The sequence below is a fragment of the Lampetra fluviatilis genome, chromosome 73 (assembly GCF_964198595.1).
Source record: "Lampetra fluviatilis chromosome 73, kcLamFluv1.1, whole genome shotgun sequence".
In the NCBI taxonomy this organism is placed as follows: Eukaryota; Metazoa; Chordata; class Hyperoartia; order Petromyzontiformes; family Petromyzontidae; genus Lampetra; species Lampetra fluviatilis.
Window position 1 is genome coordinate 3,816,119 of NC_136347.1, and position 17,500 is coordinate 3,833,618.

A 17,500-nucleotide genomic window follows, 5' to 3' on the forward strand; every position below is an offset into this window, starting at 1 on the left:
ATCACCGTCATCATCATCATCACCGTCATCATCATCATCATCACCATCATCATCAACGTCATCATCATCATCACCGTCATCATCATCACCGTCATCATCATCATCACCGTCATCATCATCATCATCACCATCATCATCATCACCGTCATCATCATCATCATCACCGTCATCATCATCACCGTCATCATCATCATCACCGTTATCATCGTACCAGGCGAGGTCGTCAACATCTCTTAGTGTCTGGGATAGAACCCACGACCAACCCCAACCCCACCCCCCACATCCCCCCACCCCCCACACCCCCCCCCCCAACCCCACCCCCACACCAACCCCCCCACCCCCCCCAACCCCACCCCCACCCACCCCCACCCCCCCACCCCCCACACCCCCCCCACCCCCCCCCACCCCCCCACCCCCCCCAACCCCACCCCCACACCAACCCCCCACCCCCCCCCAACCCCACCCCCACACCAACCCCCCCCACTCCCCCCAACCCCACCCCCACCCACCCCCACCCCCCCACACCACCCTCCCCCCCCCCCCACCCCCCACCCCACCCCCCCACCCACACCCCCCACACCAACCCCCCACCCCCACACCAACCCCCCACCCCCCCCCAACCCCACCTTCTAACCCTCACCCTCCCACCCCCAACTGCCACCCCCCCACACCAACCCCCCCCACCCCCCACACCCAACCCACCCCCCCCAACCCCACCCCCACACCCCCCCACCCCCCACCCCACCTTCCAACACTCACCCTCCCACCTCCAACACCACCCCCCACCCCACCCCCCCACCCACACCCCCCCCCCCCAACCCCACCCCTCACACCTCCCTACCCCTCCTTCCCACCCCCCCCGACCCCACCCCCCACACCAACCCCCCCACCCCCCACACCCAACCCACCCCTCCCAACCCCACCCCCCCCCACCCCCCCCCACACCCCCCCCACCCACACCCCCCCCCACCCCCCCCAACCCCACCCCCACACCAACCCCCCACCCCCCCCCCAACCCCACCTTCTAACCCTCACCCTCCCACCCCCAACTGCCACCCCCCACACACCAACCCCCCCCACACCAACCCACCCCCCCCAACCCCAACCCCACCCCCCAACCCCACCCCCCACATCCCCCCCACACCTCCCCCCAACCCCACCCCCCCCACACCCCCCCCCCAACCCCACCTACCCCCCCACACCCCCCCCAACCCCACCCCCCCCCACCCCTCCCCCTCTTGTCTGCACGGTGCAGCAGCCCCAAGTTGCTGCTGCGTCTGGCTGGGGGCGGAGTGGAGGGGGGGGGCGGGCGCCGTGGGGCCGTACGGCAGCAGGCGGCACGACTCCGTGAGGGCCTCCTTCCGGCAGCACGGCCACGCTGAGGCACGGCGGACGTGGCGGCAACGCCATCAACACCATCACCATCATCATCGTCAACATCGTCAACATCATCAACGTCAACATCGTCAACATCATCATCAACATCACCACCACCACCGTCATCATCATCATCAACATCACCACCACCGCCGTCACCATCATCACCGTCATCACCATCACCACCACCGTCATCACCACCACCGTCATCATCATCACCACCATCACCACCACCACAACCACCACCACAACCACCATCAACATCATCATCAACATCACCACAACCACCACCACCGTCAACATCATCATCAACGCCACCACCATCACCACCGTCAACACCTTCATCATCATCAATATTACCAGCACCATCAACATCATCATCAACATCATCGTCAACATCGTCATCATCAACATCATCACCATCACCACCACCACCACTGTCATCACCACCACCGCCTTCACCATCATCAACACCATCATCATCAACGCCACCACCATCACCGTCATCACCACCAGCATCACCACCACCACCGCCTTCATCATCATCAATATTATCAACATCACCATCGTCACCACCGTCAACATCATCACCACCACCGTCATCATCATCACTACCGTCATCATCATCACCACCATCGCCACCACCACAACCACCGCCACCACCACAACGACCACCACCACCACAACGACCACCACCATCAACATCATCGTCATCACCGTCAACATCAACATCATCGTCAACATCAACACCACCATCACCATCAACATCACCACCATCATCAACATCATCGTCAACATCATCAACATCATCAACATCACCACCGTCACCACCGTCAACATCATCACCACCACCATCAACATCACCACCGTCAACACCGTCAACATCATCAACATCACCATCACCACCACCATCAACGTGGTGGGGGTAGTTGTGGTGATGGTGATGATGATGATGGAGGTGATGGAGGTGATGGTGGTGATGGTGGTGATGGAGGTGATGATGGTGGTGGTGATGGTGGTGATGGTGGTGATGGTGGTGATGGTGATGATGGTGATGATGGTGGTGATGGTGGTGATGTTGTGTGTGGAGTGCAGTTCTTGCGGAGGCTGCAGGAGGCTCTGGCTCAGAAGCTGTGGCAGAAACCCTCTCCAGGCACGGAGACACGCGGACAGGTGAGACACACGGAGACACACACACAGACACACACACAGACACACACACAGACACACACAGACACACACACAGTGACACACACACAGACACACACACAGACACACACACAGACAGACACACACACAGACACACACACAGTGACACACACACAGACAACAACAACCGCCATTCGCCACTAAGTGGCGGTGACGTCACCACGACGCTTGTGCCAGGCCATGTGCACCTTGAGGCCACGTGAAGTGTCGAACGCCCGCTGGCAGGAGGTCACGGGGCAGACCCAGGTGCCACGGGTCGACTGACCGAGATGACCGAGATGACTGGCTGATGCACCACCTGTGCCCCCTACTGTACCAACTTGCTGTGCTTTAGCCACCCGTCGCTCCGCTCGTTGTTGTGAGCGTCGCTCCTCCGCCCTCCGTTGTTGTTGGAGGGCGACTGCCTCCAACTGCCCAGTAGCGTCCTTCACGAGCCTCCTCCACAGAGGCCGATCTTGACACCGCTGGTACCAGTCATCGGCAAGTCCACTCAGCTCCACGTCCTCCTGTACCACATCACTCCATCTCTTCTCTAGCCCGTGCCGCGCCCGTTTAGCCCCCTCGATCCGGCCGAACAAAAGCTGTTTAGGCATGCGGTGGCTGGGCATGCGGGCTACATGACCCAGCCAACGCAGCCTTGCCTGCCGGAGGAGCTCACTGATGGGACTTTGCCCAGATCTTTCAAGGACTTGTGAGCTCCTCACACAATCCAGCCTGGTTAAACCCAGGATGGATCGTAGGCAGGCCAGCCTAAATGTTTCCAACCGGCGAAGATGCTCCACTAGGGGGGTCCACGTTTCGCAAGCGTAGAGAAGGGAGGGAATGACCGTGGCCGAGAAGACCTGAAGCTTCGTGCGGAGCGACAGACCAGGTAGCTTCCACACAGCGTTACGCAACCGATGAAAAGATATTGCCGCTCGACTGATTCGGAGTGAGACCTCTGCTGATAAACTGGAGCCGGTCATAAGCACACTGCCCAGGTATGGGAAACTCTCCACTCTCTCCACAACTGCCCCATCACCAATTGGGAGTTGTGGGGGTGGAGTGTCCGATGGTACAAAATACCCAGGCAGGTGCTTAGTTTTGGTGGGGCTGATGGTAAGGCCCCACCTCTTAGTGGCACGCTCCAGTCTCAGCAGCAGCGTCTCCAACTCCTCTTCTGAATGAGCAGCTATTACCAAATCATCGGCATACATAACGTGGTTGACCAATAGGGAGCCATCCCTTGATCGCACCCGGGCGTCGATCAGCCTCCCATTATATCTGTACCAAATGGAAATTCCCCCGGTACAGCTATTGAAGGCTTCACGAACTACGCAGTCGAAATAGATGTTAAATAATGTGGGAGCCAGAGGACATCCCTGTCGCACCCCAAGGTGTACAGGGAAAGGCTCCGACTCCCGGCCACGTAGTTTTACCCGGGCCCGCTCACCATCATGAAGGTCCTTAATGATCGTGAGCAGAGGGTCAGGGACTCCGAAAGCACGAAGAACAACCCAGAGCCCAGTCCTACTGATGGTATCATAGGCCTTGACCAGGTCAATAAAGCAGAGATGTAGGTCTTTTTGGAATTCCCTACACCTCTGCTGAAGCAGACGGACAGAAAATATGGCATCTGTGCAGGACCGCCCTTTCCTGAAACCACATTGGGGCTCCGCAAGCCTCTCCTCAGCATGCCTAGCAAGGCGATGTTGAATAATCCTTGCCAGGACCTTACCCGGCACACTGAGGAGTGAGATGCCCCTGTAGTTGTTACAGTCGGTACGGTCCCCCTTCTTAAAGAGGGGGACCACCAGGGCATCCTTCCAGTCCTGCGGAACCCGTCCAGTGGTCCAGACTGTTGTTATGATGTCATATAGGGCAGTCTGTGCACAAACGCCACCCTCCCTCAGCATTTCGCCTGGGAGATCATCTCTGCCCGGTGCCTTCCCTGGTCTCAGACTCCGGATCGCCCTCAGTACCTCCTCAACAGCCGGTACCTCAGCCAGCCACTCACAGGGGGTGACCTCTTCCAATATTTGAGGCACCGCAGCCTCAGCAGGGTTATCCCCACTTTGTGCCATGATGTTTTCCTGGCTGAGAGATTTTCCCTCCCCCAGGACCTCACAGAAATGCTCAGCAAATCTGCAAACCTGTTCCTGGGGGTCGGAGATTGGATCACCGTTTTTTCCTCTAATTATGGTAATAGGTGTGGCGCTGCAGGTTACTTTTTTGATGGAGTTAAATAGTGATTTGTGATCGCGGGCCACTGAGGCAGACTCCATCTCCTCAGCAACCCGCGACCACCACCCATCCTTACAGCGCCTCACGGCTCTCCGAACCTCCGAGCGAAGACTGCGGTAAACCTCCTCATTCTCTGACGTGGGATGCTGTAGGCGATGAGAGTGGGCCTGTCGCTTTTTCTCAATTAACCTGAACACCTCCTCCGTCAGCCAGGGTTCCCGGGGAGGTCTGGACCGCGTACCCAAAGCAGCCATTGCAGCTGCATGAGTCACAGTCTTAAACCTCGCCCATTTACCCTCGACATCAGGTGGAGTGGGGGACGATGCCAACCCCAGCTGCAAGCGATGATGAAATTCTCGCTTGCAACTTTCATCAGCTAACTTAGACCAGGCCACTTTTGGTTGGAATGGGATCCTGGGTGTACACCCACCACCGGAGTGGAAGAATGGCAGGCGCATCTTACAGATGACTAGTCGATGGTCAGAGGGCAGATCAGCTCCACGGTAGGTCCTGGTGTCAAGGACATGGGCTCGCATCCGCTGGTCCGTCACTACGTAGTCCAGCAGATGTTCTTGCTTGGACCCGGCATGCATCCATGATGTTGTGTGGATGCGCCGATGCCGGAAGAGCGTGTTGGTAATTACAAGCCCATGGGCTGCACAAAAATCTAGCAGCCTCCTACCGTTATTATTGAGCTGATCTGGCCCATGCCTTCCAATCACTCCAGACCAGGTGCCAGTATCATGACCAACTCGGGCATTGAAGTCACCCAACAAGATGACTCTGTCCCGAGTGGCCACTTTAGCCAGCACCTGTGACAGGAGGTCATAGAAAGCGTCCGACTCATCGGCTTTGCCTGCATCCCTCCACAGATGTTCGTCTTCGGTGGGGGCATAAGTAACCACGACCACCACTCCTCGCCTCTGGTTGATGGGAAGGCGAGCCCAAAGTATCCTGGGGCTTACAGCTTCCCACACCTCACCGCCACGCTCCCACGCCCCCTTCATTCTTTTGTTCAGAAGAAGAGCCACACCCTGTTGTTTGGCAGTCTCCTGCCCCGAGTAGAGGACTGTCCACCCCTCATGGTGGCAGGAGCCAGAACCGGTCCACCGGACCTCCTGAATGCCACAGAGATCCAGGCGGTACCGGTCCAGCTCCCGACAGAGGAGTGGCAGCCTCTCCTCCGCAGTGAGCGTTCGAACATTCCACGTGGCCATCCGCAATGGTTTTTCGTTGTTTCTGGAGGAGCCCCGAGGGTTAAAATTCAATCTCCTGGCTCCGCCAAATGGGGTTTGGCCAGGAGACGTCATAAAAGCCTGACCCCCCGGGGCCTCCGGCACAAGCTTATTAATTACAGGTTTATGTTTACTTCGTAGTTTAGTGGTGGTTAATTGAAGGTGGAGGGGTTACCAGCCCCTCGCACCCGTCCAGAGCCCCCGTTTAGCCACTGTGGTGGTCACAGACGCCATGAGGGGAGAGGCCAATGGGCATTGGCCCTCCCCCCACAGCACTGCCCACGACAATGTTGCCCGTCCAGACACACACACAGACACACACACAGACACACACACAGACACACACACAGTGACACACACACAGACACACACACAGTGACACACACACAGACACACACACAGACACACAGACAGACACACAGACAGACACACAGTGAGACACACAGTGAGACACACAGACACACACAGTGACACACAGACACACACAGTGACACACACAGAGACACACACACAGTGACACACAGACAGACACACACACAGACACACAGACAGACACACAGACAGACACACAGACAGACACACAGACAGACACACAGTGAGACACACAGACACACAGACACACAGTGAGACACACACACAGACACACAGACATACACACAGTGAGACACACACAGACACACACACAGACACACAGACAGACACACAGACAGACACACACAGTGACACACACACAGTGACACACAGACAGACACACACACAGACACACACACAGACACACAGACAGACACACAGACAGACACACAGACAGACACACAGTAAGACACAGTGAGACACACAGACACACACACAGACACACACACACAGTGACACACACACAGTGAGACACACACACAGACAGACACACAGTGAGACACACACACAGACACACACACAGACACACACACAGACACACACATAGTGACACACGAGGAGAGACACGTGGCTCATGTGGTCACCCCTCCCACCCCTCCCACCCCCACGCCCCTCCCCCCCCACGCCCCTCCCACCCCACGCCCCTCCCCCCCACCCCCCTCCCACCCCACGCCCCTCCCCCCCACCCCCCTCCCCCCCACCCCCCTCCCACCCCTCCCACCCCCACCCCCCCCACCCCCCTCCCCCCCACGTCCCCACCCCCCTCCCACTCCCACTCCCCTCCCACCCCCACGCCCCTCCCACCCCACGCCCCTCCCACCCCACGCCCCTCCCCCCCACGCCCCTCCCCCCCCACGCCCCTCCCACCCCACGCCCCTCCCCCCCCACGCCCCTCCCACCCCCACTCCCCTCCCCCCCCCACGCCCCTCCCACCCCACGCCCCTCCCCCCCACCCCCCTCCCCCCCACGCCCCTCCCCCCCCACGCCCCTCCCCCCCACGCCCCTCCCCCCCCACGCCCCTCCCACCCCCACGCCCCTCCCCCCCACCCCCCTCCCCCCCACGCCCCTCCCCCCCACGCCCCTCCCCCCCCACGCCCCTCCCACCCCACGCCCCTCCCCCCCACCCCCCTCCCCCCCACGCCCCTCCCCCCCACGCCCCTCCCCCCCCACGCCCCTCCCACCCCCACGCCCCTCCCACCCCCACGCCCCTCCCCCCCCCACGCCCCTCCCACCCCACGCCCCTCCCACCCCACGCCCCTCCCCCCCACGCCCCTCCCCCCCCACGCCCCTCCCACCCCACGCCCCTCCCCCCCCACGCCCCTCCCACCCCCACGCCCCTCCCCCCCCCACGCCCCTCCCACCCCCACTCCCCTCCCCCCCCACGCCCCTCCCACCCCACGCCCCTCCCCCCCACCCCCCTCCCCCCCACGCCCCTCCCCCCCCACGCCCCTCCCCCCCACGCCCCTCCCCCCCCACGCCCCTCCCACCCCCACGCCCCTCCCCCCCACCCCCCTCCCCCCCACGCCCCTCCCCCCCACGCCCCTCCCCCCCCACGCCCCTCCCACCCCACGCCCCTCCCCCCCACCCCCCTCCCCCCCACGCCCCTCCCCCCCACGCCCCTCCCCCCCCACGCCCCTCCCACCCCCACGCCCCTCCCACCCCCACGCCCCTCCCCCCCCCACGCCCCTCCCACCCCACGCCCCTCCCCCCCACGCCCCTCCCCCCCACCCCCCTCCCCCCCACGCCCCTCCCCCCCCACGCCCCTCCCACCCCACGCCCCTCCCCCCCACGCCCCTCCCCCCCCACGCCCCTCCCACCCCCACGCCCCTCCCACCCCCACGCCCCTCCCCCCCACCCCCCTCCCACCCCCACGCCCCTCCCCCCCCCACGCCCCTCCCACCCCACGCCCCTCCCCCCCCCACGCCCCTCCCACCCCCACGCCCCTCCCACCCCCACTCCCCTCCCCCCCCCACCCCCCTCCCACCCCCACGCCCCTCCCACCCCACGCCCCTCCCCCCCACGCCCCTCCCCCCCCACGCCCCTCCCCCCCACCCCCCTCCCACCCCCACGCCCCTCCCCCCCACCCCCCTCCCACCCCCACGCCCCTCCCCCCCCACGCTTCTCCCCCCCACGCCCCTCCCCCCCACGCCCCTCCCCCCCACGCCCCTCCCCCTCACGCCCCTCCCCCCCCCCACGCCCCTCCCCCCCACGCCCCTCCCACCCACGCCCCTCCCCCCCCCACGCCCCTCCCCCCCCACGCCACTCCCCCTCACGCCCCTCCCCCCCCACGCCCCTCCCCCCCACGCCCCTCCCCCTCACGCCCCTCCCCCCCACCCCCCTCCCACCCCACCCCCCTCCCCCCCACGCCCCTCCCCCCCACGCCCCTCCCCCCCACGCCCCTCCCCCCCCACGCCCCTCCCCCCCACGCCCCTCCCCCCCACCCCCCTCCCACCCCCACGCCCCCCCCCCCCACCCCCCTCCCCCCCCACGCCCCTCCCCCCCCCACGCCCCTCCCCCCCACGCCCCTCCCCCCCACCCCCCTCCCACCCCCACGCCCCTCCCCCCCCACCCCCCTCCCACCCCCACGCCCCTCCCACCCACCCCCCTCCCACCCCCACGCCCCTCCCCCCCACGCCCCTCCCCCCACGCCCCTCCCCCCCCACGCCCCTCCCACCCCCACGCCCCTCCCCCCCACCCCCCCTCCCACCCCCACGCCCCTCCCCCCCACCCCCCTCCCCCCCCACGCCCCTCCTCCCCACGCCCCTCCCACCCACCCCCCTCCCACCCCCACGCCCCTCCCCCCCACCCCCCTCCCACCCCCACGCCCCTCCCCCCACGCCCCTCCCCCCCACCCCCCTCCCACCCCCACGCCCCTCCCCCTCACGCCCCTCCCCCCCACCCCCCTTTCACCCCCACCCCCCTCCCACCCCCACGCCCCTCCCCCCCACGCCCCTCCCCCCCACCCCCCTCCCACCCCCACGCCCCTCCCCCCCACCCCCCTCCCACCCCCACGCCCCTCCCCCCCACGCCCCTCCCCCCCACGCCCCTCCCCCCCACCCCCCTCCCACCCCCACGCCCCTCCCCCCCACGCCCCTCCCCCCCACCCCCCTCCCACCCCCACGCCCCTCCCCCTCACGCCCCTCCCCCCCCACGCCCCTCCCCCCCACGCCCCTCCCCCCCACCCCCCTCCCCCCCCACGCCCCTCCCCCCGACGCCCCTCCCCCCCCACCCCCCTCCCACCCCACCCCCCTCCCCCCCACGCCCCTCCCCCCCACGCCCCTCCCCCCCACCCCCCTCCCCCCCCACGCCCCTCCCCCCCACGCCCCTCCCCCCCACCCCCCTCCCACCCCACCCCCCTCCCCCCCACGCCCCTCCCCCCCACGCCCCTCCCCCCCACCCCCCCTCCCCTCCACGCCCCTCCCCCCCACCCCCCTCCCACCCCCACGCCCCTCCCCCCCACCCCCCTCCCACCCACGCCCCTCCCGCCCCCACGCCCCTCCCCCCCCACGCCCCTCCCCCCCACCCCCCCTCCCCCCCACGCCCCTCCCCCCCACCCCCCTCCCACCCCCACGCCCCTCCCCCCCCACGCCCCTCCCCCCCACCCCCCTCCCACCCACGCCCCTCCCACCCCCACGCCCCTCCCCCCCACCCCCCCTCCCCCCCACGCCCCTCTCCCCCGCGCCCCTCCCCCCCACGCCCCTCCCCCCCACGCCCCTCCCCCCCACGCCCCTCCCACCCACGCCCCTCCCCCCCACCCCCCTCCCCCCTACGCCCCTCCCCCCCACGCCCCTCCCCCCCACGCCCCTCCCACTCCCACGCCCCTCCCCCCCACGCCCCTCCCCCCCACGCCCCTCCCCCCCACGCCCCTCCCACGCCCCTCCCCCCCACGCCCCTCCCCCCCTCCCCCCCACGCCCCTCCCCCCCCACGCCCCTCCCCCCCACCCCCCTCCCCCCCACCCCCCTCCCCCCCACGCCCCTCCCCCCCACGCCCCTCCCCCCCTCCCCCCCACGCCCCTCCCCCCCACGCCCCTCCCCCCCACGCCCCTCCCACCCCCACGCCCCTCCCACCCCCTCCCCCCCACGCCCCTCCCCCCCACCCCCCTCCCCCCCACGCCCCTCCCCCCCACGCCCCTCCCCCCCACGCCCCTCCCACCCCCACGCCCCTCCCACCCCCTCCCCCCCACGCCCCTCCCCCCCACCCCCCTCCCCCCCACGCCCCTCCCCCCCACGCCCCTCCCACCCCCTCACGCCCCTCCCACCCCCTCCCACCCCCACGCCCCTCCCCCCCACCCCCCTCCCCCCCACGCCCCTCCCCCCCACCCCCCTCCCCCCCACGCCCCTCCCACCCCCTCCCACCCCCACGCCCCTCCCCCCCACGCCCCTCCCCCCCACGCCCCTCCCCCCCACGCCCCTCCCACCCCCTCCCACCCCCACGCCCCTCCCCCCCACCCCCCTCCCACCCCCACGCCCCTCCCCCCCCACGCCCCTCCCCCCCACGCCCCTCCCCCCCACCCCCCTCCCACCCCCTCCCACCCCCACTCCCCTCCCACCCCACGCCCCTCCCCCCCACGCCCCTCCCCCCCACGCCCCTCCCACCCCCACGCCCCTCCCCCCCACGCCCCTCCCCCCCACGCCCCTCCCCCCCACGCCCCTCCCCCCCACGCCCCTCCCACCCCCTCCCACCCCCACTCCCCTCCCACCCCACGCCCCTCCCCCCCACGCCCCTCCCCCCCACGCCCCTCCCACCCCCACGCCCCTCCTTCCCACGCCCCTCCCACCCCCACCCCTTGCCCCTCCCACCCCTCCCACCCCCACTAACCTCCCACCCCACGCCCCTCCCCCCCACGCCCCTCCCCCCCACGCCCCTCCCCCCCACGCCCCTCCCACCCCCACGCCCCTCCCCCCCACGCCCCTCCCCCCCACGCCCCTCCCCCCCACGCCCCTCCCACCCCCACGCCCCTCCCCCCCACGCCCCTCCCCCCCACGCCCCTCCCCCCCACGCCCCTCCCACCCCCACGCCCCTCCCCCCCACGCCCCTCCCCCCCACGCCCCTCCCCCCCACGCCCCTCCCCCCCACGCCCCTCCCCCCCACGCCCCTCCCACCCCCTCCCACCCCCACGCCCCTCCCACCCCACGCCCCTCCCCCCCACGCCCCTCCCCCCCACGCCCCTCCCACCTCCACGCCCCTCCCCCCCCACGCCCCTCCCCCCCACGCCCCTCCCCCCCACGCCCCTCCCCCCCACGCCCCTCCCACCCCCTCCCACCCCCACGCCCCTCCCACCCCACGCCCCTCCCCCCCACGCCCCTCCCCCCCACGCCCCTCCCACCTCCACGCCCCTCCCCCCCACGCCCCTCCCCCCCACGCCCCTCCCCCCCACGCCCCTCCCCCCCACGCCCCTCCCACCCCCTCCCACCCCCACGCCCCTCCCACCCCACGCCCCTCCCCCCCACGCCCCTCCCCCCCACGCCCCTCCCACCTCCACGCCCCTCCCCCCCACGCCCCTCCCCCCCACGCCCCTCCCCCCCACGCCCCTCCCCCCCCGTGCCCCTCCCCCCCCGTGCCCCTCCCCCCGTGGTGAGCAGCAGCAGCAGCAGCAGCGGGGGGGGGTGGTGAGGGGGGTGAGGGGGGTGAGGGGCGCTGGCATCGTGGGCATTGAGCGCAGGCTGGAGGAGAAGCGCAAAGAGACGGATAAGCACATCTCAGAGGTGAGCTGCTCACCACCCGCTCACTACCACCACCTCCACCTCACCACCTCCATCACCACCACCACCTCACCACCTCCATCACCACCTCCACCTCACCACCACCTCACCACCACTCGCTCACCACCACCACCTCCACCTCACCACCACTCGCTCACCACCCGCTCACCACTCGCTCACCACCACCTCACCACCTCCATCACCACCACCACCTCACCACCTCCATCACCACCGCCACCTCACCACCACCTCACCACCACTCGCTCACCACCACCACCTCCACCTCACCACCACTCGCTCACCACCCGCTCACCACTCGCTCACCACCACCACCTCACTATCACCACCTCCACCTCACCACCACCACCTCACCACCACCACCTCACCACCACCACCTCCACCTCACCACCTCCATCACCACCACCACCTCACTATCACCACCACCACCTCACCACCACCACCTCACCACCACTCGCTCACCACCACCACCTCCACCTCACCACCTCCATCACCACCTCCACCTCACCACCACCACCTCCACCTCACCACCTCCATCACCACCACCACCACCTCACTATCACCACCTCCACCTCACCACCTCCATCACCACCACCACCACCTCACTATCACCACCTCCACCTCACCACCACCACCTCACCACCACTCGCTCACCACCCGCTCACCAACACCTCCACCTCACCACCTCCATCACCACCACCACCTCACTATCACCACCTCCACCTCACCACCACCACCTCACCACCACTCGCTCACCACACCACCACCTCCACCATCATCACCATCACCATCATCGTCACCATCATCGTCACCATCATCGTCACCATCATTGTCACCATCGTCACCATCGTCACCGTCATCGTCATCATCACCACCACCATCATCATCGTCACCACCACCATCATCATCGTCACCACCACCTGCTCCTCATCACCACTCGCTCACCACCACCCACTCCTCACCACCACCACCACCATCACCACCTCACCACCACTCGCTCACCACCCACTCCTCACCACCACCACCACCATCACCACCTCACCACCACTCGCTCACCACCACTCCTCACCACCACCACCTCACCACCACCTCACCACCACTCGCTCACCACCACCACCTCCACCATCATCACCATCACCATCATCGTCACCATCATCGTCACCATCATCACCATCATCGTCACCATCGTCACCATCGTCACCATCATCGTCATCGTCACCACCACCATAATCATCGTCACCACCACCATCATCATCGTCACCACCACCTGCTCCTCACCACCACTCGCTCACCACCACCCACTCCTCACCACCACCACCACCATCACCACCTCACCACCACTCGCTCACCACCCACTCCTCACCACCACCACCACCATCACCACCTCACCACCACTCGCTCACCACCACTCCTCACCACCACCACCTCACCATCATCACCGTCACCATCATCGTCATCATCGTCACCATCATCGTCACCATCATCATCGTCACCACCACCATCATCATCGTCACCACCATCACCATCACCATGGTCACCATCATCACCATGGTCACCATGGTCACCATCATCACCATGGTCACCATGGTCACCATCATCACCATGGTCACCATGGTCACCATCGTCACCATGGTCACCATTGTCACCATCATCACCATGGTCACCATGGTCACCATCATCACCATGGTCACCATGGTCACCATCATCACCATGGTCACCATGGTCACCATCGTCACCATGGTCACCATGGTCACCATCATCACCATGGTCACCATGGTCACCACCATCACCATGGTCACCATGGTCACCATCATCACCATGGTCACCATGGTCACCATCATCACCATGGTCACCATGGTCACCATCGTCACCATGGTCACCATCATCACCATGGTCACCATGGTCACCATCGTCACCATGGTCACCATGGTCACCATCATCACCATCGTCACCATGGTCACCATCATCACCATGGTCACCATGGTCACCATCATCACCATGGTCACCATGGTCACCACCATCACCATGGTCACCATGGTCACCATCATCACCATGGTCACCATGGTCACCATCATCACCATGGTCACCATGGTCACCATCATCACCATGGTCACCATGGTTACCATCATCACCATGGTCACCATGGTCACCATCGTCACCATGGTCACCATCGTCACCATGGTCACCATCATCACCCTGCTCACCATCAGTGTTTGTCACTCCGCAGGCTTTTGAAGATCTTGGCAAGCTGATGGAGAAGGTGAGTTCCTCCTCCGCGCGTCTCCTCCCCCGTGTCTCCTCCCCCGCGTCTCCTCCTCGGCGTGTCTCCCCCGTGTGTTGTCTGGGTGTCCGTGTGTCTCCTCCGCTTGTGACACGCGTGTGAATCGGCTTGTGACACGCGTGTGACACGCGTGTGACACGCGTGAGACACGCGTGTGACGCGCTTGTGACACGCGTGAGACACGCTTGTGAATCGGCTTGTGACACGCGTGTGACACGCTTGTGACACGCTTGTGTCCCCCGCGTGTGACACGCTTGTGTCCCCCGCGTGTGACACGCGTGTGACACGCTTGTGACACGCTTGTGACACACGCTTGTGACACGCTTGTGTCCCCCGCGTGTGACACGCGTGTGACACGCGTGTCCCCCACGCAGGCCAGGGACATGGTGGAGCTCTCCAAGTCCATCGCCAGCCGCATGCGCGACAAGCACGGAGACGTCACCGAGGACGAGGTGGGGGCCACCCCCACCCTGCTGCCCCCCCACCCCCCACCCTGCTGCCCCCCCCCACCTCTCCCTGGTGCCCCCCCCACCCCCACCCTGCTGCCCCCCCCCCCCACCCCCACCCTGCTGCCCCCCCCCCCACCCCCACCCTGCTGCCCCCCCCACCTGCTGCCCCCCCACCTCTCACCTGGTGCCCCCCCCCACCCCACCCTGCTGCCCCCCCCCACCCCCACCCTGCTGCCCCCCCCACCCCTGCTGCCCCCCCCACCTCTCCCTGGTGCCCCCCCCACCCACACCCTGCTGCCCCCCCCACCTCTCCCTGGTGCCCCCCCCACCCCCACCCTGCTGCCCCCCCCACCCTGCTGCCCCCCCCACCTCTCCCTGGTGCCCCCCCCCACCCCCACCCTGCTGCCCCCCCCACCCTGCTGCCCCCCCACCTCTCCCTGGTGCCACCCCCACCCTGCTGCCCCCCCCCCACCCCCACCCTGCTGCCCCCCCCACCCTGCTGCCCCCCCCACCTCTCCCTGGTGCCCCCCCCACCCTGCTGCCCCCCCCACCTCCACCCTGCTGCCCCCCCCCACCTCTCCCTGGTCCCCCCCCACCTCCACCCTGCTGCCCCCCCCCACCCCCACCCTGCTGCCCCCCCCCACCTCCACCCTGCTGCCCCCCCCACCCCCACCCTGCTGCCCCCCCCACCTCTCCCTGGTGCCCCCCCCACCCCCACCCTGCTGCCCCCCCCACCCCCACCCTGCTGCCCCCCCCCCCCCACCTCCACCCTGCTGCCCCCCCCACCTCTCCCTGGTGCCCCCCCACCCCCACCCTGCTGCCCCCCCCCACCCTGCTGCCCCCCCCCCACCTCCACCCTGCTGCCCCCCCACCTCCACCCTGCTGCCCCCCCCACCCACACCCTGCTGCCCCCCCACCCTGCTGCCCCCCCCCCACCCCCACCCTGCTGCCCCCCCACCCCCACCCTGCTGCCCCCCCCCACCTCCACCCTGCTGCCCCCCCCACCCCACCACCCTGCTGCCCCCCCCCACCCTGCTGCCCCCCCACCCCCACCCTGCTGCCCCCCCCCACCCCCACCCTGCTGCCCCCCCCCACCTCCACCCTGCTGCCCCCCCCACCCCCACCCTGCTGCCCCCCCCCACCCTGCTGCCCCCCCCACCTCTCCCTGGTGCCCCCCACCCCCACCCTGCTGCCCCCCCCACCCCCACCCTGCTGCCCCCCCCCCACCCCCACCCTGCTGCCCCCCCCACCCTGCTGCCCCCCCACCTCTCCCTGGTGCCCCCCCCACCCTGCTGCCCCCCCCACCTCTCCCTGGTGCCCCCCCCACCCCCACCCTGCTGCCCCCCCCCCCACCTCCACCCTGCTGCCCCCCCCACCTCTCCCTGGTGCCCCCCCCCACCCCCACCCTGCTGCCCCTTCCCACCTCCACCCTGCTGCCCCCCCCCACCTCCACCCTGCTGCCCCCCCCACCTCTCCCTGGTCCCCCCCCACCTCCACCCTGCTGCCCCCCCCCACCCCCACCCTGCTGCCCCCCCCCCACCTCCACCCTGCTGCCCCCCCCCACCCCCACCCTGCTGCCCCCCCCCCCACCTCCACCCTGGTGCCCCCCCCACCCCCACCCTGCTGCCCCCCCCCACCCCCACCCTGCTGCCCCCCCCCCCACCTCCACCCTGCTGCCCCCCCCACCTCCACCCTGCTGCCCCCCCCACCCACACCCTGCTGCCCCCCCCACCCTGCTGCCCCCCCCCCACCCCCACCCTGCTGCCCCCCCACCCCCACCCTGCTGCCCCCCCCCACCTCCACCCTGCTGCCCCCCCCACCCCCACCCTGCTGCCCCCCCCACCCCCACCCTGCTGCCCCCCCCACCCTGCTGCCCCCCCCACCTCTCCCTGGTGCCCCCCCCACCCTGCTGCCCCCCCACCTCTCCCTGGTGCCCCCCCCACCCCCACCCTGCTGCCCCCCCCCACCCTGCTGCCCCCCCCACCTCCACCCTGCTGCCCCCCCCCCTCCTCCGCCACGATTGGTCGACCGCGGTGCCCCGCCCCCCCCTCCCTCCGCTGTGATTGGTCGACCGCGATGCCCCGCCCCCTCTCACCCTCCACCTCCACAGCGATTGGTCGACCGCGGTGCCCCGCCCCCCCTCACCCTCCGTGGCAGTTGGTCGACCGCTGTGCCCGCCTCCTCATCCTCCTCCGCTGTCCGCTGTGATTGGTCGACCGTGGTGCCCCGCCCCCCTCACCCCCCCCCCCCCTTGGCGGTTGGACGACCGCGGTGCCCCGCCCACCCCCCTCACCCTCCGCTGTGATTGGTCGACGGTGGTGCCCCGCCCCCTCACCCCCCCCCCCCCCCTTGGCGGTTGGACGACCGCGGTGCCCCGCCCACCCCCTCACCCTCCGCTGTGATTGGTCGACGGTGGTGCCCGCCCCCTCACCCCCCCCCCCCCCCCTTGGCGGTTGGTCGACCGCGGTGCCCCGCCCACCCCCTCACCCTCCGCTGTGATTGGTCGACGGTGGTGCCCCGCCCCCTCACCCCCCCCCCACCCTTGGCGGTTCGTCGACCGCGGTGCCCCGCCCACCCCCTCACCCTCCGCTGTG

General features: G+C 68.7%; 1 protein-coding gene across 1 annotated transcript in view; it reads left to right on the forward strand.

Annotated features, from left to right (window-relative positions):
* VPS36 (vacuolar protein sorting 36 homolog) overlaps positions 1-17,500 on the forward strand; it is a 40,379-nt gene that overhangs the window by 7,716 nt on the left and 15,163 nt on the right. Inside the window, 6 exon segments of the mRNA XM_078883828.1 lie at positions 1,256-1,300; positions 1,302-1,383; positions 2,473-2,550; positions 12,039-12,161; positions 14,404-14,436; positions 14,832-14,909. Of these exon segments, the coding sequence (XP_078739954.1) occupies positions 1,256-1,300; positions 1,302-1,383; positions 2,473-2,550; positions 12,039-12,161; positions 14,404-14,436; positions 14,832-14,909 (439 nt within the window).